Raw genomic sequence first — 26,221 nt, 5'->3', positions numbered from 1 at the left:
ACCCCCTTTCATGTAGTATGAGAGCCATACTCTACACAGATATCTGCAGATCTCATACACACCTTGTTTAACGGACAATTATCTGTAGATCAGATCCACCAGGTTGGATCTTCAGATCGGCAGATAATTGTCTGATCTACAGATGAATGTCCATTAACCACTTAACGACCGCCTAACGCCGATAGGCGTCGGCAGGTCGTTAGTGGTTTCCCATGGAAACCTTTCCATGCTAGTTCACGGAGGCTTTCTCCGTGAACAGCGTGTGAGCCGCCGATCGCGGGACAGTTGGAACTGTGTCTCATGCTCCTTGTCACCTCCTTTCAACCAAAAAGATGGCTGCCCCCATGAAAAAGATGGCTGCCCCATGAAATCACAAACTTTTGTCTCTTCTTTTAAAACAGGGTGGGTAAGAGATTATATTACCTATCTATTTTAATTAACATAACTAATGTAACTTAATGACAGTATGTTTGTTTAGGCTGAAGTTCCTCTTTAAAGGGATACTGTAGGGGGGTCGTGGGAAAATGAGCTGAACTTACCCGGGGCTTCTAATGGTCCCCCGCAGACATCCTGTGTTGGCGCAGCCACTCACCGATGCTCCGGCCCCGCCTCCAGTTCACTTCTGGAATTTCTGACTTTAAAGTCAGAAAGCCACTGCACCTGCATTGCCGTGTCCTCACTCCCGCCGATGTCACCAGGAGTGTATAGCAGAAGCCCAGTATGGTCTGTGTCTGCGCAGTATGCTCCTGGTGCCATCAGCGGGATCGAGGACACGGCAACGCAGGCGGAGTGGTTTTCTGACTTTAAAGTCAGAAATTCCAGAAGTGAACCGGAGGCGGGGCTGGAGCATCGGGGAGTGGCTGCGCCAACACAGGATGTCTGCGGGGGACCATTAGAAGCCCCGGGTAAGTTCAGCTCATTTTCCCCCGACCCCCCTACAGTGTCCCTTTAACATACCTCCCAACATTTGAATGTCACAAAACGGGACACTTAGGCCACACCCATGGCCACACCCCCAACCCCCTAGTCACGCCCACCCCACAAACAAGTTTTTTTTTTAAACAATTAATTAGTGTTTAATTACTCCCAAAGGGGAGGCGCTGTGAGGGTGCCAGTGGGTGGGGAGGCGCTGTGAGGGTGCCAGTGAGTGGGGATGGGGGTGAGGGTGGCCGTGGGTGGGCAGAGAGAGAGGGGGAAAAAATCCGATCGAGGCACCAGCCCGGTATGCGGCATGGATAGCCGCCGCCGCCATTAACTTCCTCCCTCCCTCCTAATATGCCCCCCAGTGTCCCCCTTCCCCCTGCAGAGTAAAATGGGCAGCGGAGCGGGCTGTAACTCTTACCACTGCCGTAGCGGGATCTCATCTGGTCTTCTCGCTTCCTGTGACGTCACAGGAAGCAAGAAGACCAGATGGGATCCCGGGAAGGGGGGAAGGGGACACTGGGGGGCATATTAGGAGGGTGGGAGGGAGAAGGTCAATGGCGGCGGCGGCCATCCATGCCGCATACCGGGCTGGTGCCTCGATCAGCTTTTTCCCCCTCTCTCCCCAGCGGCCGGGACCAGGGGGCGGGACAGCCCCCCAAAATCGGGACCCGACGAAAACAGGACAGTTGGGGGCCCTGCTTTAATGACAGTATGTTTGTTTAGGCTGAAGTTCCCCTTTGAGATGTAATGGGGACCCGAGACAAAGTAGTAAATTTGGGGGCCCCTTGTGGTCCTTTTGGTCAGATGAAGCAAAGAGGTCAGAGAAGGTGGCAGGTGGGATGCTTGACACCCACTAATCCCCCAGGAGCCTGCCTAGATTGCCTGATCCTGCTCTGAGTAATAACAGAAGGTTAAGCAATAATGGGTATGGTAAATGTGCAGGAACCCTCCCTTTGAGCCAACAGGAATTTCAAATAGTTTCTTCACAAAAGGATCTGCACCATTTAATAGCAATACTTTATTCCTTCTTCACAAAACAGCATGAAGTGTGCAGGGTCTATGGCGGAATTGGAGATTGAGATAAGGATTACTGTATATTGTATGAGCATTTGTTTTATATTTTTGCTCACAATTTCAACAGTTACTAGTTTTGCTTGATGCCATAATTGTTTTATCCACTAGATGGCGCTTGGAACAAGGCATGCTTTGGTGGACGTTGTAGGCGCCCCAGTGATTGGTTTACCATACGCCCTGTGTGGTGAGTGAGCAGTTTTTAGCGGACGCTGTCGGCGGTGATTTGATTAGTCACCACGAGGAGCTGATTGGCGGCGCTTTAAAGAGGCACTATTAGCAAAAACATGCCCATCAAAGTAAACACATATGTAAGTAGATAAATACTTCCTCTACTTACATAACTGATGTATTGCACTGTCCTCGGTTTCCTTCAATATAATTTGATAGTACAAATAAAGGGTCATCCTTTTCATGGCAGGGGCCATCTTGATTCCTTCGGGTATATTCTTCCCCCTCCCCGCACCCCCCTCCTCCCCGCACTTATCCCCAGCACAGCGGGGAGGAAAAGCTGCAGCTGGCAAAGACTCGCCTAACAATAGATCCAAGCGCTGCAGTTCCCCCCTATACTCTCTGCACTACCACCGGCGGCAGTGCAGAGAGTATGGGGGGAACTGCAGCGCCTGGGAACATTATTCCTGGAGTCTGTGCGCTGCCTTTATCCTTCCCCAAAGTTCTGTGCGGGGAAGAAGGATAATGCGGCGGCGGCGGGCGGCAGAAGGGCAGAAGGGGGGCGCGGACATCACACTGGAGGAGGGGGGCAGAGGACAGTGAGAGGAGATAGCCTCTAGCCCCCCTCCGTGCGCTCTTACAGCGGCTACACCGCTGCAGACAAGGGGAGAGCAGGCGGCCAATCGCAGAGCAGAGCGGTGATTGACAGAGGCTTCAGCCAATCAGCCTGCCTGTCATTTCTGTTCTGCGGCTTGCGTCCTGCAGGCATGGGGAGAGAAAAACCTCCCAGGAAAAAAAGTAAGAAGGATTTTAAGTTTTTGCATTGCCTTATTACAATCCTTTTTGTGTATGTAATAGGCTAAAAGAGAGAATAGATTTAACATATTATGCCTAACAGTTACTCTTTAAGGATAAATTTACCGCCATGAGATGCTTAATGAGTCGGTTTTTAGGTGGATTATGGCCAGAGGCAGGACAAGGTCCTCCAGCACCCAAGGCTGAGACACCAAAGTGCGCCCCTCCATCCCTGCCACCCCAGCCGTCACACACTGATTGCTATTAGACTAAGAGGTGCAACAGGGCCCCCAACCTCCCCAACACCTTAATATCTAGTTATCTGGCTTGCAGTCACAGCTATGTATCCCCTTTTCTTATTTCTTTTTGCTTCAAACACAATTAGGAATGACAGCTGAATGAATTGTGCGCCCCCTCCTACACTGCGCCCTGAGGCTGGAGCCTCTCCAGCCTATGCCTCGGCCCGGCCCTGATTATGGCGGCAGTGATCTGAATGGCCAGTCACTGCCGACAGTTTTACAGAGAGGGGCCTCATCATTATTCCACTATGATGCTGTGAGGATTAGGCATCCATCTGAAAATGGCGCCTGTGAATAATGGCGCACAGTGTTGCCGCTAATCCGTTTGCCGCTTATCGCTATTTAACGTTAAAGCCTTATTGTTATTTACCGTTAAAGCCTTATTGTTATTTAGCGTTAACACACAGAACCCTCTCTGTACCTATCCCTAACCCCTAAACCCCCCGGTGGTGCCTAACCCTAACCACCCCCCTGGTGGTGCCTAACCCTAACCACCCCCCTGGTGGTGCCTAACCCTAACCACCCCCCTAGTGTTGCCTAACCCTAACCACCCCCCTAGTGGTGCCTACCCTAACCACCCCCCTGGTGCTGCCTAACCCTAACCACCCCCCTGGTGGTGCCTAACCCTAACCACCCCCCTGGTGGTGCCTAACCCTAAGACCCCCCTGGTGGTGCCTAACCCTAACCTTGACAGTGTTACATTAAATCCATTCATCGTTTTGCAGTTAAATAACTTCTGCAGTTTGGCTTATGTAGGGCGCTATTGATAAATAACGTTAGTGTGTGTCACTATTGATAAATAACGTTAGTGTGTGCCACTATTGATAAATAAAGTTAGTGTGTGCCACTATTGATAAATAACGCTACTGTGTGCCGTTTTTCTTCTTCTTTTCCCTGTGCGCCATTATTATGCAGTACTAACGATAAATAGCGATAAGCGTATCTTTTTAATGCGGCGCCATTTCTATGCATAGGCACTGTGCGCCATTATTCACTGATCCGGCACTGTGCGCCATTATTCACTGATCCCGAGGATTAGACAGACAGACATATAGATAGATAGATAGATAGATAGATAGATAGATATAGGAAGATAAAAAAAATGAATGTTCTATTTGTTTTTGTGTTTTACATTTTTGGACAAATTGATCATAAGTGTATGTTATAATTTCATTTTTTACATTCAAACGGAAAAATCAATCAGATTTCTCTGATCAAAGAAAAAGCAAAAATTGAACTTGCATGGCCCACCTTTCAGTAAGTCTAAGGGCAGAAACCCACTAGAGCGATTTTTTGAGCAGTTAGGGAGCGATTCAAAATGCTAGCGATTTCCCTAAACGCTCAGCTAATGTTAAAGTGATCCTAAAGTAAAAAAAAAAAAAAGACTTTTACTCACCTGGGGCTTCTAATAGCCCCCTGCAGCTGTCCGGTGCCCTCGCCGTGTCCCTCTGATCCTCCTGTCCCCGCCGCCAGGCTGGGAACGCAAGTGACTCTTCGCGTTCCCAGCCACAATATCGCTCTCTATGCTGCTATAGCATGAAGCATATAGCAGCATAGAGGGCGATATTGTGGCTGGGAACGTGAAGAATCAGTCGCGTTCCCAGCCTGTCGGCTCCTGACGGTGAAACCGGAAGTGGCTGCCGGCAGGGACACGAGGATCGAAGGGACACGGCGAGGGCACCAGACAGCTGCAGGGGGCTATTGGAAGCCCCAGGTGAGTAAAAGTTTTTTTTTTTTTTTTACTTAAAGGGGAACTTCAGCCTAAACAAACATACTGTCATTAAGTTACATTAGTTATGTTAATTAGAATAGATAGGCAATATAATTTTTTACCCACCCTATTTTAAAAGAACAGGCAAATGTTTGTGATTCATGGGGGCTGCCATCTTTGTCATGGGGGCAGCCATCTTTTTGGTTGAAAGGAGGTGACAAGGAGCAGGAGACACAGTTCCAACTGTCCTGTGTCCTGATTACCCCTCCCAGCTGCACACACTAGGCTTCAAATGTCAAATTCAAAATGTAAAAAAAAAAAAATTTGCACCAAAACAGCAGAACGAGAGCAACAACATCAGAAATCCCATCATGCTTTGCACAGCATCAGGGGAAAAAAGCCCGGGCAGTTTTCTTCTGTGCAGCTAAAAATGAGGCTTGGATAAGAGAAACAAAGTTCTGATCCTGTGATACTGTTAAAGAAACACCAGGCCTTTTCAGTGCTGCTGAGTCGATTTTTAGTCCGGAGGTTCACTTTAAGGATCTCTTTAATGGATGGGCCAAATTCCACTGGAACGATTGCGATTATCAAAATTGCAAACACAGGACATGCAGCTTTTTTAGCATTTTGCGTTAGCGTTTCTGCAATGTAAAGTATATAAACACTGGCGTAATCGCTTGTCAAAACCTACACTGCAAATTTGCTAGTGTTTTTAAATTACTGCACACTGTAAAAAAAAAAAATTAATTGAAAGGACCAATCAGAATTAAAACCGCTAATCGCAAATCGCTATACAATTGCTGGCAAAACGCTTACACTTTTTAAAATCGCTACAAAAATCGCCAGAAAACGCTCATAAAATCGCTTACAAAATGCTCATTAAAACCGCTAGCGATTGCAATTAACGATAACGCTTTGTTCCAGGCCTAAGGTCTGGAACCCAATACAAGTCGCAAACCGCTAGCGTTTTAATTAGCATTTTGTAAGCGATTTCATGAGCAATTTCCGGCGATTTTGGTAGCGATTTTAAAAATAGTGTAAGCTTTTTGCCAACGATTTGTGATTAGGGTTTTTAATTCCGATTGGTCCTTTCTAATTATTTACATTTTTGTTACAGTTTGCAGTAATTTAAAATCATATACAAATCTCTATGTGTAGTGATTCAGAAGCTTTTAACCATTGCTTCAATACTTTACATTGGAGCGCAAACTCTCCCAAAATGCTGCCTGTCCTGCGATTGCGATTTTGCTAAACGTAATCGCTACTGTGGAATTTTTTACATTTATTTACATTGGTAGAGTGATTAGGGAAATCGCTGGTGATTCTAAACGCCCAAAAAAGCACTGCAGTGGGTTCCAGGCCTTATGCTGATGTCACATGTGTACATTTTAATGCAATTACTGGTTTTAAAACAATCAAGAAGTAATTCAAATAATTGTGGGAATGTTTTAAAGAGAACCCGAGGTAAGAGGGATATGGAGGCTGCCATATTTATTTCCTTTTAAGTAATGCACATTGCCTGGCTGTCCTGCTGATCCTCTGCCTCTATTACTTTAAAGTGCACCTCCGGAAAAAAAAAAAAGGTTTGAGTGGCAATACATATATGTAGTCTATGCACTGTGTACAGTTAGATGAACGTATAAAGTTTACATCTGGTACATAATAGTGTATAGAACAGACTCACATTTATATCTGTAGTAGCACTGCCTTATTTCTCCTGAAGCTGAAGCCTTGCTGAAGTACACCCTCAGCATTGTGTGGTTCCCTCTCCTGCTCTCTGCCTGCATGGATCAAATTGCTCATAATAATGACTTCTATAGATACTTTGAATAGTGGTAATCATTAACAAACTGCTCCCCATCCCCTTCTTGCACCTCAGACACTGTAGTTGCCATTGGCAGGTTTTGGTGCGCCGTATCATTTGTTATGTATAGAGTGCTTGGGGGGCCCCAATGTAAAACTTGCATCGGAGCCCACAGCTCCTTAGCTACGCCCAGGGCTGGGACGAGGCAGAGGCAGGAGAGGCTCCAGCCTCAGGGCGCAGTGTAGGAGGAGGCACACAACTCACTCAGCTATCATTCCCCTTTTGTGTTTGAATCAGAGAGAAATAAGAAAAGGGTATACATGGCAGTGACTGCAAGCCAGATAACTAGATTAAGGTGTTGGGGGCCCTGGGGCGCCTCTTGTAGTAGTAATCAGTGTATGACGGCTGGGGTGGGAGAGATGGAAGGGCGCACTTTGGTGTCTCAGCCTTTGGTGCTGAAGGACTTTGTCCCGGCTCTGGCTACGCTACTGACCCCTATAACTTCAGTCCTCACAGCACGGTATCTAGGGGTAATATTTGATTCTTCTCTCTCATTTATTCCTCACATTAACTCCCTAACCAGCTCCTGTCATCTCCAGCTCAAAAACATAGCACACATCCGACCGTTTCTCACCCAGGACACAACTAACATGTTAGTACATGCTCTTATTATATCTTGCTTGGACTATTGTAATATATTATTGCTTGCTGGACTTCCAACTAACCAACTGGCACCCCTCCAATCTGTACTGAACTCAGCTGCTCGTCTCATTCATCTCTCTTCTCGGTCTTCCTCTGCTGCTCCTCTCTGTCAAGCTCTTCATTGGTTACCAATGAACTAGAGGACCTACAAAACCATCCACTATCTCTCTCCCCTGTACATCTCACTAGTTTCCAGATACCAACCCAACTGTAATCTCAGATCTGTACATGAGCTTATTTTATCCTCCTCTAGAATTACCTCATCGCATTCACATATACAAGAGTTCTCACGTGCCTCATCCCTCCTCTGGAATGCCCTTCCACAGCACATCTGTCACTCTCCCACCTTTGAAATCTTAAAATGCTCCCTCAAAACTCACATTTTCCGACAAGCATATGCTCCAACTTAGGCCATTCACCCTTCGACCTTGCGTCTCATTTAAATCCTTAATAACCTAAACATGCACCGCCTCTTGTATACTGCATACTTACCCACCTCTTGTTCCCCTCCCCCCTCCAATTCCTTTAAATTGTAAGCTTGCAAGGGCAGGGCGCTCACACCGTTTTGTGTCTTGGAATTTGTTGTTCATTTTATAGCTTGTACTCGGTTATACATCATGTTACATCTGTCATTGTAACCACCAGTTCTGTATTTTGTACCATTGTCTATATTTGATGTATATCATTGTCTGTATCATTATGGAACCCTTGTTTCTTTTCCTACTTCGTTCAGCGCTACAGAATACGTTGGCGCTTTATAAACAATAATAATATGTGGATTACGGACCCTGGGGGTGAGAAAATCACAGTTTATTATGTGTGATTTTATATGTCTAATCTTGGAAACTTATTAGGTTTAAAGCAAACTGTAATTTATAATTTAGGTACTCTTTTTAAGCCATAGGCAACTGGCATTATTTAAAGAAAACCCGAGGTGTGTTTGAAGAATGTGATCTAAATACAGATCACATTCAGCCTCTATACAGCCCAGCCTCTGTTAGTCTCCCAAACCCCCCTAAGGTCCCCCTGCACTCTGCAATCAGACATAAATCACAGCCACGTGCTGTGCTGGCTGTGTTTACATTTATAGTGTCAGTCTCGGCTGCTCCCCCGCCTCCTGCAGAGCTCCGGTCCCTGCCCTCGTCCCTTCCCTCCAATCAGCGAGGAGGGAAGGGAGGCAGGCGGGGACCGGAGTTCTGCAAGAGGTGGGGAGAGCAGCATACTGACACTATAGAGAAAAACACAGCCGCTGCGACACGCTGTGTGTCGACAGCACAGCTGTGATTTATCAGGGATTGCAGAGTGCAGGGGGACTTTAGGGGGGTTTGGAATACCAAATACCAACAGAGGCTGGGCTGTATAGGCAGATCCAGCCTCACTATGCAGATCACATTGTTCAAACCCAGCTCGGGTTCTCTTTGAAGCCGCATCTACACGCGTAGATGCGGGCGCGATGTTCCTTATCAATCGAGACGCTGATGCGGCTCGATTGATAAGATCCGACAGGACGGATCTTGCTTCCGCCGATTCCCTGCTCGCTCCCCGCGAGGGGACAATGGCAGGGAATCGAGCGGAAGATAAGCGGCGCTGGCGGGGACGAGCAGGGAATCGAATGCGGCGCACGCACGGCAAGCGGGGACGCGGAAGAGGCGATCCGACGGCTAATCGAGCCGCCGGATCGCAGCCTCATCTACCCGTGTAGATGAGGCTTAAAAGTAAAGAAATATGGCAGCTTCCATAGGTCTCACACCTCAGGGTCCTTTTAAAAAGTTATCTGTTCAGATTGGACCTGATATGTCCAATCTTCCCATTCAATAAACCAATAGCATTGACAGTACTCTAAAAGAATCACTAATAATCAATTGTTTCCAACCTTTTCTAAGTTTCCTTCAGCTGCAGCTTTAACAAGATCGCTCCAACCGTCCTGTGCCCAGATGCTCAGGCAGACACTCCCTCCAGGAATGATTCCATTAAATTTAAATGTAGATTTGTCTGGCATATCGCCTGTAAGAAGAAGTAATGCAACCACCATCAGCTTAAAGGACACATGAAGCAAAAATAAACTAATGAAATAAACAATTGTATCTATCCTCCTCCTACTAAAAATGACTTTTTAAGATATTCCACAGTTTTATTTCATGTTTAAATCTACTTTTTACGTTTTAACTGTTTTATTGTATTTGTGCAATGACACATTCATTGACGTATGCCAGAGCTAGAATTTATGAACTATTGACCCTTTTTAGCTCTTTCCTGCTCTCAGAAGCCATTTTCTGCTAGGATAGAGTTTTATAGTTGGAATTTCTTATCTGTGAGGGTCACACTGTAGTCACTTCCTGTCTGAGTCAGGACTGAGTCAGCCGCTTATATACCTGATATTTAACTCTTTCAGGCAAAGAAAGAAAAAAAGGAACACAGCATAGTTATTTGTGTGCTAGGCACTGTACATACCCATGTCTATCTCATGTCATATGTCACCTCGGGTATCCTTTCAAAAATGTATTGTTTTGCTTATTACTGCTGCAATCCATTTGCTCAAACTGACTCCTCCCCATCCATATGTATGTATGTATATGTATATGTATATGTATATATATATATATATATATATATATATATATATATGTATATATATATATATATATATATATATATATGTATATATATATATATATATATATATATATATATATAGTGTCTTATTGAATTGATCCAGTCAATTTATACTACCATATATGTGAGATAGCTTCCTCTTTGTATATTTATCTCTAATTGGGACGATAGGTCCTGGGCGGTGTTCGCCTTGCTTTTAATTTTTGAGTTGGCTACAATAAAGTCGTTATATTGTTAACTGTTGCATTCCATATGCTCATTCTTTACCTCTTAGGGAAGGAAAATCGTTTTCTAGCTTCAGTAACATTTGCTCATTGGGTCAACAACCTGTTTTCTTCCCTGTAAATAATCCCTACCATGGGTTAACCTATAGAACACCTTCTATCAGCGCACTTTTTTTTTGCTAGTTTTTAGTTGTTTTGTATATCCTCTCCATCCATTGACATCACATGGTGAATGCACATTCTAGGGTTGTCTGACCATTATTTGGTGTATCAAATCTAAGGCTCCTTCACACTTGGGTCGCGATTTTGCAGCACAAAAATTGGGCAATGTTCCAGGGATTTGCTTTTCCTGTTCAATAGAAGAATCACATTCCGGCTGCTCCCCAAATTCTCCATGCAGCGCGTTTGCAATTAATGCAAATCGCAAATGCTGCAGTGAGAATGATCCCATAGGGATACATATGTTATATGTCACAGTGCTTTGCTGGTCGCCAGTGATCAGCAAACACTGAAACCACCCAGTGTGAACCAGCCCTAAGGGTCCTTCCACACTAAAAATTGTAATTGTGGTGCGCTGATAATGCGATATTCAGACATTGTTAACGCAGCGCTTCACTGCAACTTTCGCGTGCGGTCATCAGCTGCAATTATTCACAGGAAGGTTTTTCAAACTTCATAGCAAATCACACAGCACTTAAGTATGAATGACCACATTTTTCATGCTCGATCTCCCGACGAATTGGCACACCTTCCAACTTTTTGAGATGAGAAAGAGGGACACTTTAAAGAGAGACTGAAGCGTAAACAAAAAAAAAATCGCTCTTTTTACATTAAAATCCTCTTCAGCAGTAATGCCAGAGCTGAAACGCTGCATCCCCACGGCACAACAAGGTTTTAACCCCCCATAATCCCGAAGACAAAAATCAAAGTCATGGATTTTGCTGCCCGGGGGAGGCAAAGCTTTGGGCTGTAGCTCTGCCTCCAGTCCAGTCAATCTGCACTGATCGCCTCCTCTCCCTGCCCCTCTCAGTGAAAGAAGGTGGGGGTTCCGTGCAGATTGACACGAGTAGAGGCAGAGCTACTGCCCAAAGCTTTGCCTCGGAAGCGATCTCCAAATCTTCCCTCTGGGATTTCGGGGGGATTAAGACCTCGTGCCCCGAGAATCCGGCCGTTCAGCTATGACATTATTGCCTAAGACGACTCCAAGGTAAAAGCAGCGATTTTTTTTAGACTTCAGAGTCTCTCTAAGGCCCACCCCTGCCACTCCTCTAACATGCCCCCATCACACCACTAGTCATGCATACCAGAAAGAGTTTATAAGTTCAGACCCCACTGTTCCTCTCCATCATCAGCCATTTTCCTTCATTTTAAAATGTAAAAATAAGAAATATATCAATTTACAATGAGAAATAACATTTATAGTATATTAAACAACTTATTTCAGCAGAAAAATACATGTATTTACATAGATCAGTCCTGAAAGAGGGACACATAAAGAAGAAAGAGGGACAGAGGGATTTAGTTCCCAAAGAGGGACAATCCCTGTGAAAAAGGGACATTTAGGAGCTATGAATTAATAATGACGTACATTCGTGATAATTGTAGCCTTTACATATTTAAAATTATTCTGGCCTTCCTACAGATTCCCCCCCCCCCCCCCCTCCTCTTCCCCGGAAGGAGCAAGAGATGCAGTATTAGCGCAGTGGTGCTATGGGACTATGCTTCCCTTACCCCGCCCGCTGCCTCACATCTCCTCACTTTGTGAAGCATACGTGCCTCCCGATCACGTGACCTGCATCGCATAGGCATACGCAGGGGGGGATTACAGCTGCTTAGAATCCCCCCCCCCCCCCCCCTGTGCCCTGCTGTGTGAATGCTTCACTTCCCCCTTCATTAGCAATGTCTGCTGTCCTCATTATTATCTGCATCCAAACTGCTCCTGATTGATCCCATTTAGGAAATAAATGCCAGATCCTGTCAGTCAGATGAAAAATTTAATTAGGTTTACCGAGCATGATGTCCTACCAAATTATTATACTGTATTGTGCGTGGTTGAGGGAGACTTTTCAGGAATCCCCCCCTTGAAAATCCTGGGTTTGCCCCTGATAATCATACATGATTAAAGCCCTCCCTCTCCCCCAGTCACCTTCATTAGAGTGACCAGACGTCCCGGATTGCCCGGGACGCGTACCGGATTCGGGGTCCGCTGTCCCAAGCTGCATGAGGTCCCGGGAAGCGTCCCGCTTTCAGCAGCGGGACGTCCCGGCCTCGGGACTCTGGTCACTCTATCCTCATGAACTGGCAGCGGCGTCTATAGAGCAGGAGGAAGGTGGTCCCGGGAGCAGCACGCCAGAGGCCGGAGACTTCTGCCAGGCGAGTAAATGCTTTCTTCTTTTTACAGATGAAATTTGCTCCCATTACGTTTCTTTTCTGGTGAAATGTTTGCCTGCATTGCGTTTCTCTTCTGGTGAAATGTTTGCCCGCATTGCCTTTCTTTTCTGGTGAAATGTTAGCCCGCATTGCATTTCTTTTCTGGTGAAATGTTTGCCCGCATTGCATTTCTTTTCTGGTGAAATGTTTGCCCGCATTGCGTTTCTTTTCTGGTGAAATGTTTGCCCACATTGCGTTTCTTTTCTGGTGAAATGTTTGCCCGCATTGCGTTTACTTTCTAGTGAAATGTTTGCCCACATTGCGTTTCTTCTCTGGGGAAATGTTTGCCCGCATTGTGTTTCTTTTCTGGGGAAATGTTTGCCTGCATTGCGTTTCTTTTCTGGGGAAATGTTTGCCCGCATAGCGTTTATTTTCTGGTGAAAGGTTTGCCCGCATTGCGTTAATTTTCTGGTGAAATGTTTGCCCGCATTGCAGTAATTTTCTGGTGAAATGTTTGCCCGCATTGCAGTAATTTTCTGGTGAAATGTTTGCCCGCATTGCATTAATTTTCTGGTGAAATGTTTGCCCGCATTGCGTTTATTTTGTACTGACATGTTGCCCGCATTGCATTTATTTTGTACTGACATGTTTGCCCGCATTGTGTTTATTTTGTACTGACATGTTGCCTGGATTGCGTTTATTTTGTACTGACATGTTTGCCCGCATTGCGTTTATTTTGTACTGACATGTTGCCCGCATTGCGTTTATTTTGTACTGACATGTTTGCCCGCATTGCGTTTATTTTGTACTGACATGTTTGCCCGCATTGCGTTTATTTTGTACTGACATGTTGCCCGCATTGCATTTATTTTATACTGACATGTTGCCCGCATTGCGTTTATTTTGTGCTGACATGTTGCCCATTGTGTTTATTTTCTGGTGTCCGGGGTAACTGTTACTGCATTTATTATTTAATGGTCATGGATGGCTATGTTTGCTGCTTTGTGGTTACGGTATACTATTAGCATCACACAGTTTCTGTACACCCATGATGCAAAGTCTCGTTTGTCCACATCATGGTGTAAACACTGCTTTCTTATGCCTCGCTGTTACATCATTGCGTTAGCTCCGCCCATACAATGTCATGGCCACGCCCATTTTTCGCCGCGGCGCAGCCCCCCCGGTCTTCAACGCTTTGCGCTCCTCAGTCTTCCCCACTTTTCGCCGCGGCTGGCTGCGCGCAACGCCCCCCCCTCCCCGCGCCCCCCCTCCCTGTCCCAGGTTGGACCCACAAAAATCTGGTCACTCTACCTTCATCTATGTAGGATAATCTCTGAAGATGAATGGGGATTCCTGCTATCAGCTCCAGCCTCTCTTTCAGTTCTGCCACCTTGGTATGCTGACTGCAGCCGGGCACAGGAAACTTCTCCCGGGTTTCCTGCAGAATGACTTTGATGCTGAACTGGTTGTCGCGCTGGGTGATGGTCCCAGATTTCATTTTCCACTGCTGAGCCATCAGAACCTGGACAAGAATTGCATGTCAGCAGAATGTGGCAGAAAGAAAGTTCCTTTACACAGGAGGAAGTGTTGCTAGGCAACCACGAGGACGCTTGGCTTTGTTCTCCTCTAGGCAGCACCGCCCATTGTATTCAGCCACAGTGTCTGGCTCTCCTAGCTTCACATAACTTAGCTCATTGTTGCTTAGCGCAAGCATTAACCATTCTATAGTATGGCTTACTGAACTTTTCTTTTTTTTTCCTTTTCTTTTATTTTTTTTTTTTGCTATCAAACATCTTTATTGAAAGTGAAGATAAACAGTAAATACTTATTAGAGCTTTTTTTTTTTTTTTGGCTTACTGCACTTTTCATTCCCTTTGTTGCTTACTTGCTAAGCGTCTTAAGGTAGCCATACATTTAGCGATGATGGGCAGATTCGACCAAGAGACAATTCTCTCTCTGATCGAATCTGTTTAGAGAGAGATCTGTCAGCTTCCCATACACTGCAGGACGATTCCAGATCAATTTCATGCTGAAATCAATCCAGAATCGGCCTTGTGACTCCACATCTGCCCCCTCACTGACCCCCAATGTTTATTGTGCCCCCCCAGTGCCCAGTGCAGTATACATTACCTGTCTGTGTCCGCAGCTGGCTCTGTCCTCCGTCCATACACTCACCTCACGTGGTTGCTGGTGTTCACCAGGGGGGCACGTTAGGGAGGACAGTGTTGGAGATTTCACCATGTTTGCCGCTCATCCTGATATTGTATTGTTTGCCGTTACCACCGTGCACCTGATCGACCACGACGACCCGGCATCTTGCAGCATGTCTGATCGACATGTTCGGCTCGAAATTGGTTGCATTGTCAATCGGGCCTGTACTCGGCGGCACAGATTTTCATTCGATTATTGAATTGAATGGTCTATAGGCCACCAAGTTGATAGATGTATGGGCACCTTTACAACATCCTCAACAGTCCTTTTAAAACTGTATTTTCATTGCCTGAGCAGACAGGTGATTAATGATGAGCCGAATATCAGATTTCAGATTTTCGAATAGCGAAGGCGACTGTTTCTGGCCACAAAAGTGATGGAAAAGTTGTTTTAAACTTCCTGGCAGTAAGCCCGAGCTGAGCTTGGGCTATGCCGTGCAGGAAGATATCTCAGCCCCTGGTGGGACGATTTGCTCCATTTAAAATGCTGTACGCGCAGCTAGCACTTTGCTAGCCGCGCGTACAGCTTTATCGCCGCTGCTCTGCGGCGATCGCCCGCACGCAGCGGCGCAAGAGGGCCCCCCAGCCAGAGCCCTGCGCTGCCCGGACCAATGAGTTCCGGGAAGCGCTATGGGCTGGATCGGAGGCGTCTGACGTCAGGACGTCGGCTGACGTCATTCCGATCGTCGCCATGGCGACAGGAGAAGCCAAACAGGGGAGCGCGTTATATACGCGTTCCCCTGTTTGCTATTGATGCCGGCGACGATCGCACTAGAGGGACACATGCGCCCTCTAGTGGTGTTTCATGTAGCTACCACTCTGGTAGCTTTACATGAAACAAAAAAACAAAAAAAAACAAAAAAAAAGAAAGGATTTTTGCCTATATGGCAAAAAAAAATTAACCGCCAGGAGGGTTATGGGCCTAGAACTTGGATGGGATCCATGGCAAGTCCCACTAAAAATTACGTAATTGAGTCATGTTTTCATCTCTAAAGGGCATAAATCACAGTACATTCCTAAATTGGTGGAATAAAGTGCTTTAAAACGTCTGTCAGGTAGTGTAAGAATTACGCCCGCTTCACAGTGTCAGACAAAATTTCATGTTTAACGCACCGCAGTCCGCAAACAACCGCAAAGACCTTTAGTGAATATGTCAGATGAGCATATCATGTGTTTACTGGTTGACACCTCCTGGACATAAATGTTAATCCTCTCAACGACAATCTTTGTGTAGTGGTGTGTAGTGGCCGCCATGCTTGTGCACACTATCGTGGGAGTGCAGGCAATCGCGGTTTTCCAGACTCTACGGCCAGGCTGAGGTAGTTCCATGTCAGTTAGGCCCGGTTAACATTCGCGTTTTTTTGCGGATCGGGACCGTAACGTATACTGTACAAACGGAACGGAAGTGAATGGATCCAATGTTAACTTATGGATCCATTCACATGCGTCCGTTGGTATGGATACATTCCGTACGTTCCAATCCACGGATCTAAAAAATGTGGCAGGCCCTAATTTTCCAGACTATTCTGCCCAGCGAAACGGATCCAGACAAAAAATACTGCAGCATTGGGGCAATGGGAAACGGAACGTTTCTTCACACTAGTGAAGAAACGGACCGTTCCACGAGGGATGGACGGCATGTGCCGACGCGAATCTAGCGACTTGAAAATGAGGGGAGGGTTCAGCAGCCAGGCGGGTGGGTGAGGGAGGGTTTATACATACCTCATTTTCAGTAGTAGCCGGCGGTAGAGGCTTCCGTCTTCTTCCGCGTCATGTAGTCACAGCAGAAGAAGAGGAAGCCTCCACTGCTACTACTGAAAATTAGGTATGTATTTGCTGAGTGAAAACGTATCCGATCAATCATTGATCAGATCCGTTTTCATTATGTAAACCGGGCCACGGACTGAGCCATACGGATCCGGGGAAGCGGAGACTGAATCCGTTTGCCGGATTCTTTTGGCTCAGAACGCTAATGTGAACCAGGCCTTACAGTGGGATACAAAACTTTGGGCAACCTTGTTAAACATGATTTTCCGGTATAAATCATTGGTTGTTACTGTAAAAAAGTCAGTTAAATATATCATACTAGTAGACCTAAGCCCATTTAACTAAACTAAAGCCCATTTAAAACCAAAAACAGGCTCTAGGTCTGTGTCGGAACCTCCCCTCCCTCCCCTTTGACCGCCACCACCGCCGCACAATCAGTGCGCATGCATGCGCACACACGCCTGGCCTGCCACCTGGCCCGTCCTGCTCCCTGTCCCAAGGCTGTCCGTGCGGCACATGCGCAGTAGCGCAAAGCACGGACACACACACGGACATGGGACACAGAGACATAGGGGTTTTATTAGGTCGGATATCACACAGTGATATTTGAGAAGTGAAATGAAGTTTATTGGATTTACAGAAAGTGTGCAATAATTGTTAACAAGGTTGCCCAAACTTTTGCATCCCACTGTAAGTGACAAAAAAAAACACCACTGATTCTGAGGCCTTATAAAGGGGGCAGCAGTGGATACTAGATGCCAGTAGTGGTGTGAAGGACTATTGGGTTATGGTCGGTGCACTACTAGGACCAGCAGACCTGTCTCCAACAGCTAACTTGCGCACTGGCCACAGAAGAGCAATACAGTAGCAAGAAAAACAATGTATCAGCCCTAATAAGGGCTTAGCTGGGCAAATAGTTCGGCTCATCTCTACTAGTGATGGTCTGCATAAGATGGTCTCTAGCATAAGTACGGGTGTCCTATATTGTCATCTAGTGATCTGCAGTGTTGGCTCACACAATGACCAACCCAAACCACTATCATAGATTGTGTTACTGTATCTCCCATAATGCATCTCGTTAAGAAAGTGACTGAATAAGCCAATAATTTGGCGATCTAAAAAAAAATCCTGGTGGTTTTGGGTCTCCATTTCATCACCCAGTAATCTGTAAGACTCTGTTTCCACTTGCGACAGTCTGTTTGGCTCAGAGCAGAGCAGACCAGTTCAGTGTCCGCTGCATTTTCTCATGGCGCCCAGCGTGGGTGTATTTCTGGAAACAGTAAATTCGGGTGCCTGAGGCTAGTGGACAAATCGGGCGCCGCCATTCACTCCTATAATAAATATCGTTTAATGGGCGCCCGATAGGAAAAAAGGGCGCCGGTGAAAAATAACGTTTTAAAAGCGGCGCCCGGAGACTTAATGTTTTATTACTGCTTCTCATGATTACACATTATTTAATGATTTATACATTTTTAAATATTATTTTTAAACGAAAAACAGTACAATATTTTTTTTCAAACATTATTTTTAAACGAAAAACAGTACAATTTTTTTTACATTATTTTTAAACGAAAAAACCAACAGGGGGGTCTTAGGTTTAGGCACCAACAGGGGGGTCTTAGGTTTAGGCACCAACAGGGGGGGTCTTAGGTTTAGGCACCAACAGGGGGTCTTAGGTTTAGGCACCAAAAGGGGGGTCTTAGGTTTAGGCACCAACAGGGGGGTCTTAGGTTTAGGCACCAACAGGGGGGTCTTAGGTTTAGGCACCAACAGGGGGGTCTTAGGTTTAGGCACCAACAGGGGGGTCTTAGGTTTAGGCACTAACAGGGGGGTCTAGGGGTTAGGGGTAGGTACAGGGAGGGTTACTTAGGCACCAACAGGGGGGGTCTTAGGTTTAGGCACTAACAGGGGGGTCTAGGGGTTAGGGGTAGGTACAGGGAGGGTTACTTAGTAATTTTTTTTTTTTTAACGTTAATATACGTTTCAGTATTTAAACGAAAGATTAACGTTTTTACAATTGCCGATTTAATGCACATTATTTAATGATTTATAACTTTAAAAAACATTAATTTTAAACGAAATACAGTACAATACATTTTTAAACGTTATCCATGCTTATCGTTAAAAACCCGGCGCCCTTTTTTCCCAGCGCCCTTTTTTAACGTACGCGTATTTCTACCATAGGTCTCTATGAGAGATGCTTCCACAATCTGTAAGAATGCAGCAGGCCATGACTATGCGTATTTAAAAGAAAGCTGAAATTAATTACTGCAAGCAAGTTTTCTGCCGTCTTAAGAGTTCAAAACCACTAGATGGCGCACTTGCACACATGCTGAGCACTCATTCCCAATATCGTAGGGCTGGTGCACCCAAGAGTGGTTGTGAAGCTTTTTTTTAACACGCTTGCAGGGGGAAAACAGCTTGGCTAATGAAAGTGAATGGGATGGTGCACACCAGAGCGGCTCGTTTTTTCGCAACGCAAACTGCTGTCCTGCAGCATTTTTTATATTTCTCAGGCATTTCTGCCTCAATGTTAAAGTATGCGAAAGTGGAAAACAGCTCTGAAAAACGCTAGATCAGAGCAGTTTTCCAGGCGTTTTTGTTACAGAAGCTGTTCAGTAACAGGTTTACTGTAACAATATTTGTAATCTGCTACACAAAAACGCTCCAAAAACCGCTAGGCATGTTTAGAAAACGTCTCTAAACATGCCTAGAATCGCTCTGAAATCTGCTTCAAAAACCTCTAGCGTTTTGCAGATCTGCTAGCGGTTTTGGTGTGCACAGGGCCTTTACTGCTACTGAGTAAAACTGCTTTTATGAATGATGCAGTACAGATACTGCGCTCAGTACAAAATCTCTCCACTGATTTCCATCAGGCCTGGTTCAGATGGGCATCTCATATCAAATGCTATTCTGCAAGCATGCAGAAAAGCATTAGTAGGATTTTGGTGGTGCTTCCTTGCACACACCTTTTTCATCCCCGCAGGGTGACACAGAAGCATGGCAGTAAATGATCCAATCGGCTAAGCTCTAGACAGATGACTGTGAAAGATTGGGATCAAAATGTGGCGTTTGTGCAAAGCATCGTAACCGGCGGAAAGCAATCGCACTGATGGCTGTCCATCCGAATGGACAGCATTTAAACAACTTGCATTTTGGCCGTTGATTATGATCATAGAACCATCCATATGAACTAGCAGTTACATAGCTCCCAACTGTCCCTCTTTCGGAGGGACAGTCCCTCTTTAGGAGCCCTGTCCCTCTGTCCCTCTTTCCTCCTCATTTGTCCCTCTTTCAGGACTTTGTCCCTCTTTCTATGTTAATATATAGATTTCTCTACTAAAAATGTATTTAATTGACTCTAAACTTTATTCCCATCCTTTCAATTGATATATTACTCATTTTAAAATGTTACTATGAAGGAAAATGAACCAGGATAGAGAGGACCAGTGTTTGAATTATAAAACAACATATATTTCTTATGAAATCTTTATGGTATGCGTGACTAGGGGTGTGTCAGGGGCGTGGTTAGGGGTGTGGCTTCAGTGTCCCTCTTTCTCCTCTCACAAAGTTGGGAGGTATGCAGTTAATCGTGTGCGTTTCACTGCAGAGTGGAAAACGCACGTGTAATCACACATAATGGAAGTCTATGGTCTGCATTGCTAATAGCAGCTCTTTGCGATTTGCTGTGTACCTTTTTAATACCGCTACTGGAGTTTCCCACAGAGTATGTGAATCCTATGTGATTTGCATACAATGGTTTCCTATGGGGGACAAAATCGTAAGCAGGAAGTTTGGGCGTCACTCTAGCGGCAGAAGTTGCCACAAACTTAAAAACATAAAAGCCGTACATTTTCGGTTGCCCATTGAGGCCCATTAAATTTATCGGTAAGGAGGGGAAATTCAGGTGCCCGCAGCAAACGTTGGAAGTCAGGGCTTGTGCCCCAGCAGGCCCTGACTTCAATATTTGCTGCCAACACCTGAATTTCCCCTCCTTTCCGATAAATTTAATGGGCCCATATGGCAGCAACCGAAAATGTACGGTTTTTATGTTTTTAATTTTTTAACGGCAGTGGACGTGGTTAAGGTTAGCCGTGGGGGAGGAAGGCTTACGGTTAGCTGTGGGTGCAGGGTTTTGCGGCGGTGGAGACATATACGGTTAGGCGTGGGGTAGGAAGGGTTAAGGTTAGCTGTGGGGGGAGGGGGGGGGGGAGCTTAGCGTTAAGCATCAGTAGTGAAAGAATAAGCTTAGGTTTAGCTATAATAAAAGATTGGTATTTATTACCTATATTTTGAGATCCCTTTTTACACTTTAATAGTAGCATATCTGTATCGATATTCTGCTTTTGGGTTTTCTGGGAGCCAAAAATTCCAGGCACCCTTTTTTGATGTCTGCACAAATCCTATGCGTTTCGCATATTTTTTTTTGTTTTTTTTAATAAAAATTAATATTACACTGTATTTTCCTGATTAAAAAAGGCAGGTTATTTAAAGAGAACCAGAGACAAAGCACCCTCATGTATTTTACCATATATATCAATGGGAACATGACAGTAAACACCTACTCTGCTCTTTGTTTCATTCTTCACTGCTCAGTCTGCCTGTTATCAGCTCTGATAAAATCCCAGACTGAGCATTAATTCTGGCTTTGCCTGGGAATGATTATAGCTAAATCATTCTTCTCTGATGTCTTTTCAAGCCCAAGCCCGCCCCCTCCTGGATTTGCTTTCCTGCTACGAGGATACATAGCAGGAAAGCAAAGCCACAAGGAGGGGGGGGCAGACATCACAGAAGACTGACTCAGCTGTAATCATTCCCATGCAAAGCCAGACCGAATGCTCAGTCGGGGACTTTATCAGAGCTGATAACAAGAAGACTGAGCAGTGAAGAATGAAACAAAGAGCAGAGTAGGTGTTTACGGTCATGTTCCCATTGATATATATGGTAAAATACATGAGGGTGCTTCTGCTCTGGTTCTCTTTAAATGCAAACGCATACAAATCTTAATTCCAAAAACAGAGACAGCGCAGAAACACACATGGGGAAAACTCATTTTGACACAAACAACTGTGCTCCAGCCTTTAGGCCCTATTTACACTTAATGAATTGAGTTACGTCGCATCCCATTTTCGCAAATGGGATGCTCTGTGACGCGGCAGGGCGACGCAGCACATTAGGTGTAAATAGTACCTAAAGCTGATGTTTGCTGCAGATGGTTGTTCCGTGGGGTAAAGTTTTTTGGCAGGAAGGTGGTGTATATCCTGGACCATAAATTCATTGAATGCAGTGATTGTTATTTGGGAGACCTCCTTAGTCCTGTGGTACTATAGCCCTTCACGGGTATAAGGCACATTAACATTTTTTATTCAGGCATTGCTGAGCGCTCTTTCACATTAGCCAACGCATGCATGAACCCGATTTCGTGCACACGTCATAATTCACCCGACGGGAAAACACCGTAGCTGGATGTTACAAAGCTCCCAGATGCGTTGTAGCTTAACGCTCTAGAGCGCTTCGTTTAATGTGAAACTGAACATGAAAATCTAATGCTGATGGCTCGATTGATAATATCCGGCAGGTCATCGGTTTCCTTGCTTGATCCCCGCGGGCGGACAATAGCGGGGAATCGAGCGGCCGATAAGGGATGCCCGTGGGGATGAGCAGGGATCGATCTACGCGCACAAGTGGTGATGCGCCGGCATTGAGCCGCTGGCTCGGTACCGGCGCATAAACGTGCCGTGTATGCCCGGCATAATACACTTTCATGTTTCCTTTCTAAACGCAAACTAGGAGCGATCCGTCAAAACGCACAGATCAGCTCCGAGTGTGAAAGAGCGCTAACAAGCCACCTCTGTCTGTCTGTCACTGGCTATCAAATAATAAATACGCACTATTATTTATCATTGTTCTTTTCCACCTGCATAATACAGCTCGCTTGCTTGTCCCACTGCTTATCCCTTCTTATCTCTAGCGATCAAAGCAAACTGTTTGGCTGTAACCAAGTAGCATTCCTGTTCAGTAATTGTTCCCAAAATGTCCCAATATTCACCAGTTGATAGTTCCAGGTGACAGTAAGGCTGCGTCCACACTAGGTCCGGAAACGTATCCGTGGCTGCGTTTTTCAAACCTGATGAAAAACGGAGTCCCGGATACTAATGTTTAAAATAGCAGCCAGCCTCACCCAAGTAAAAAACGGATCCGTCTGCGTTTGCGGGGATCCGTTTTCAAAACCTGAACGGAAGGTCCGGACCTGCTGCATTTTCACGCAACGGATCAGGACCACGGATACACGCAGGGGTAGTGAAAGCAATGAGAAAACGCATCTCCAGCTCCACAGGCAAAAAACGGATGTGAAAACGGATAGCCTGAGCTTTATGATTGGCCCAAAAAATCCTCCCACTCCTTCCTAATGATAGAGACGTTTTCTGTCAGGGAAAAACCTGAACGGAAACTGATACAAAACTGATGCAAAACTGATGCACTTTCATCAGTTTGCAGTACGGTGGTACTTCCCCTAATCTTCCCCGGATCCGGACTGAAGTGTCCATCCTGCATCTGTGTCTAGTGTGGACCTAGCCTAATTCAGTATCTGTAGGTAGCTTTTGTGGGCACTTAAATTATTTTTTTGTGTTTCTACCATGCTGTAGACATAACCAATCCTCTTATTCTCTGGACCTTTGTGGGACATGCCTGCTCAATTATGTTTTTTTGGGGGCAAGTTGTTAATTATAGAGATGGATCAAACCTCCAATTTTAGGTTCGCGAACCTCGACCGTGTACTTCTGCAAAAGTTCGAGGTTCATGTGAACCGCAATAGACTTCAATGGGGAGGCGAACTTTGAAAATTACAAACAATTATGCTGGCCACAAAAGTGATGGAAAAGATGTTTCAAGGGGTCTAACACCTGGAGGGGGGCATGGCAGAGTGGGGTACACGCCAAAAGTCCCGGGGGAAAAAAAAATCAGGATTTGACGCACAGCAGCGTTTTAAGGGCAGAAATCACATTGCATGCTAAATTGGAGGCCTAAATTAAAGCATCTTGCATGTGTATATATCAATCAGGTAGTGTAATTAGTGTACTGCTTCACACTGACAGACCAAACTCACTGTGTAACGCACCGCAAACAGCTGTTTGTGTAGTGACGGCCGTGCTGGACTGGTGCGCACCATGTCCAGAGTGCAGGCGATAGCGGTTTTCAAGCCCATATGGTCGCCGGGCTGAGGTACCTCAATGACAGAACAACAGTGACTGTCCAGATGATCGAATTTGGTCTGTTCACAATGAAGCAACAACTTTATTATCTTGGGTGTGCCGGCGGTCATTGCTTCATTGTGATACGCAAGTCCCTTCACCACGGCAAGGTAACGATCACAAAGGGGAATTGACACATGTACATGCCTTTTGTTTTGTTGTTGCAGCTGCAGTGCAGACGGAAAAATTAGGCAGGCATGTATACATACCAGAAAAAATTGTTATTGGTTTTGTTAGCGCCACTGCTAGCAGCGGCCTTAAAAATTCAGGAATCCGCCTGGAGTCCTGGACCCTGTTGGTGGTGGCGGAGAAGGCAATCAAGTGGCCTGCAGGCAGAGATGCTGTGTGGAGAGCAACTTAGACTTGGGACAGGCAGTCACACGGCGTGCAGGCAGAGATGCTGTGTGCGGGGACTGACTTAGACTTCGGGCAGGCAGTAGACCTCCGAGATACATGCCTCATTCATTTTGATAAAGGTGAGGTACTGAAAACTTTTTTTGACCTAGGCGACTTCTCTTCTCAGTGACAATGCCTCCAGCTGAGCTGAAGGTCCTTTCTGACAGGACGCTTGATGCAGGGCAAGACAGAAGTTGGATGGCAAATTGTGACAGCTCTGGCCACAGGTCAAGCCTGCGCACCCAGTAGTCCAGGGGTTCATTGCTGCTCATAGTGTCTACATCCACACTTAAAGCCAGGTAGTCGGCTACCTGCTGGTCCAGGCGTTGGTGGAGGGCGGATCCGGAAGGGCTAAGGCGAGGTGTTGGACTAAAGAATGTCCGCATGTCCGACATCACCATGAGATTGCTGGAGCGTCCTGTCCTTGCCTGCGTGGACATGGGAGAAGGATTACTGACAGTGGTACCTTTATTCCGTTGTGCTGTGACGTGACATCACCCTTAAACGCACTGTAAAGCATACTTGCCAGCTTGTTGTGCAAGTGCTGCATCCTTACTGCCTTCTGGTGAGTTGGAAACATCTCAGCCAGTTTATGCTTATACCGAGGGTCTAGTAGCGTGGCCACCCAGTACAGGTCATTCCCCTTGAGTTTTTTTTATACGGGGGTCCCTCAACAGGCTGGACATCATGAAAGCCGCTATCTGCACAAATTTGGATGCAGACGTACTATCCATCTCCTCTTGCTTTTCCTCAGTGATGTCAGGTAAGTTTTCCTCCTCCCCCCAGCCACGAACAATACCATGGGAAACTTGAGCAGCACAAGCCACCTGAGACGCCTGCTGCAGTTATTCTTCCGCCTCCTCTTCAAAAAAACAAAACACCTTCCTCATCTGACTCCTCTTCCCCACATGACTCTTCTTCCCCACATGACTCTTCCTCCTCCTCCCCCCTCCTCTGTGTTGCCGCAGGTGTTGAGGAAACATCTGGTTCTGCTGGAAATTGATCCCACAACTCTTCATCCTGATCCTGTTCCTGTTTATGCTCCACCACAGCTTGATCCACCACTCTACGCATGGCACTCTCCAGGAAGATAGCATATGGGATCAAGTCGCTGATGGCGCCTTCACTGCGACTCACCATGTTTGTCACCTCCTCAAACGGCCGCATGAGCCTGCAAGCATTTCGCATGAGTGTCCAGTACTTTGACCAGAACAACCCCATCTCCCCAGAGCTTGCCCTTTTACTGTAGTTGTACAGATACTGGTTGACAGCTTTCTCCTGTTGTAGCAGGCGGTTAAACATCAGGAGCGTTGAATTCCAGCGAGTCGGGCTATCGCAAATCAAGCACCTCACCGGCAAGTTGTTTCTCCACTGAATATCGGCCAAGCGTGCCATGGCCGTGTAAGACCGTCTGAAATGATCACACACTTTCCTAGACTGCTTCAGGACGTCCTGTAAGCATGGGTACAGCATGGGTTACACACAAATCTCTGAATTATTAGATTCAGCACATGTGCCATGCAGGGAACATGTGTCAACTTTCCCAAATTCAAAGCCGAAATGAGATTGCTGCCATTGTCACACACCACGTTGCCGATCTCCAGTTGATGTGGGGTCAGCCACTATTCCCCCTGTTTGTTCAGAGCAGCCAGGAGAGCTGCTTCAGTGTGACTCTACGTTTTGAGGCAAGACATGTCTAAGATGGCGTGACACCGTCGTACCTGGCATGCAGCATAAGCCCTGGGGAGCTGGGGCTGTGTATCTGACGAGGAGATTGCAGCACCAGTAGAGTTGAACTGCCACTCAGCCAAGGAGAATGACTACATTGTATTGGTACCAGTCACTGCATACCTGTTCAGTGCACCTGCGTGACAGCACGCAGTGTTATATTATATACAACTCACTGCATAC

General features: G+C 45.9%; 1 protein-coding gene across 2 annotated transcripts in view; it reads right to left on the bottom strand.

The window, feature by feature from the left end:
- Positions 1 to 26,221, bottom strand: part of ANKRD60 (ankyrin repeat domain 60) — a 313,589-nt gene that overhangs the window by 8,588 nt on the left and 278,780 nt on the right. The window contains exons 1-2 of one of the 2 annotated variants that reach the window (XM_068264079.1): positions 13,996 to 14,398; positions 9,351 to 9,481 (exon numbers count right to left, since the gene is read on the bottom strand). In XM_068264079.1, coding sequence (XP_068120180.1) covers positions 9,351 to 9,481; positions 13,996 to 14,200 — 336 coding nt within the window. In that variant the 5' untranslated portion in view covers positions 14,201 to 14,398. Of the gene's footprint in view, positions 1 to 9,350; positions 9,482 to 13,995; positions 14,399 to 26,221 lie in introns of those variants that run through there. The other variant, XM_068264080.1, reaches the window with a different exon arrangement.

This window comes from Hyperolius riggenbachi, chromosome 12 (assembly GCF_040937935.1).
Source record: "Hyperolius riggenbachi isolate aHypRig1 chromosome 12, aHypRig1.pri, whole genome shotgun sequence".
Classification (NCBI taxonomy): domain Eukaryota; kingdom Metazoa; phylum Chordata; class Amphibia; order Anura; family Hyperoliidae; genus Hyperolius; species Hyperolius riggenbachi.
This window is presented reverse-complemented; position numbering and strand designations above follow the sequence as displayed.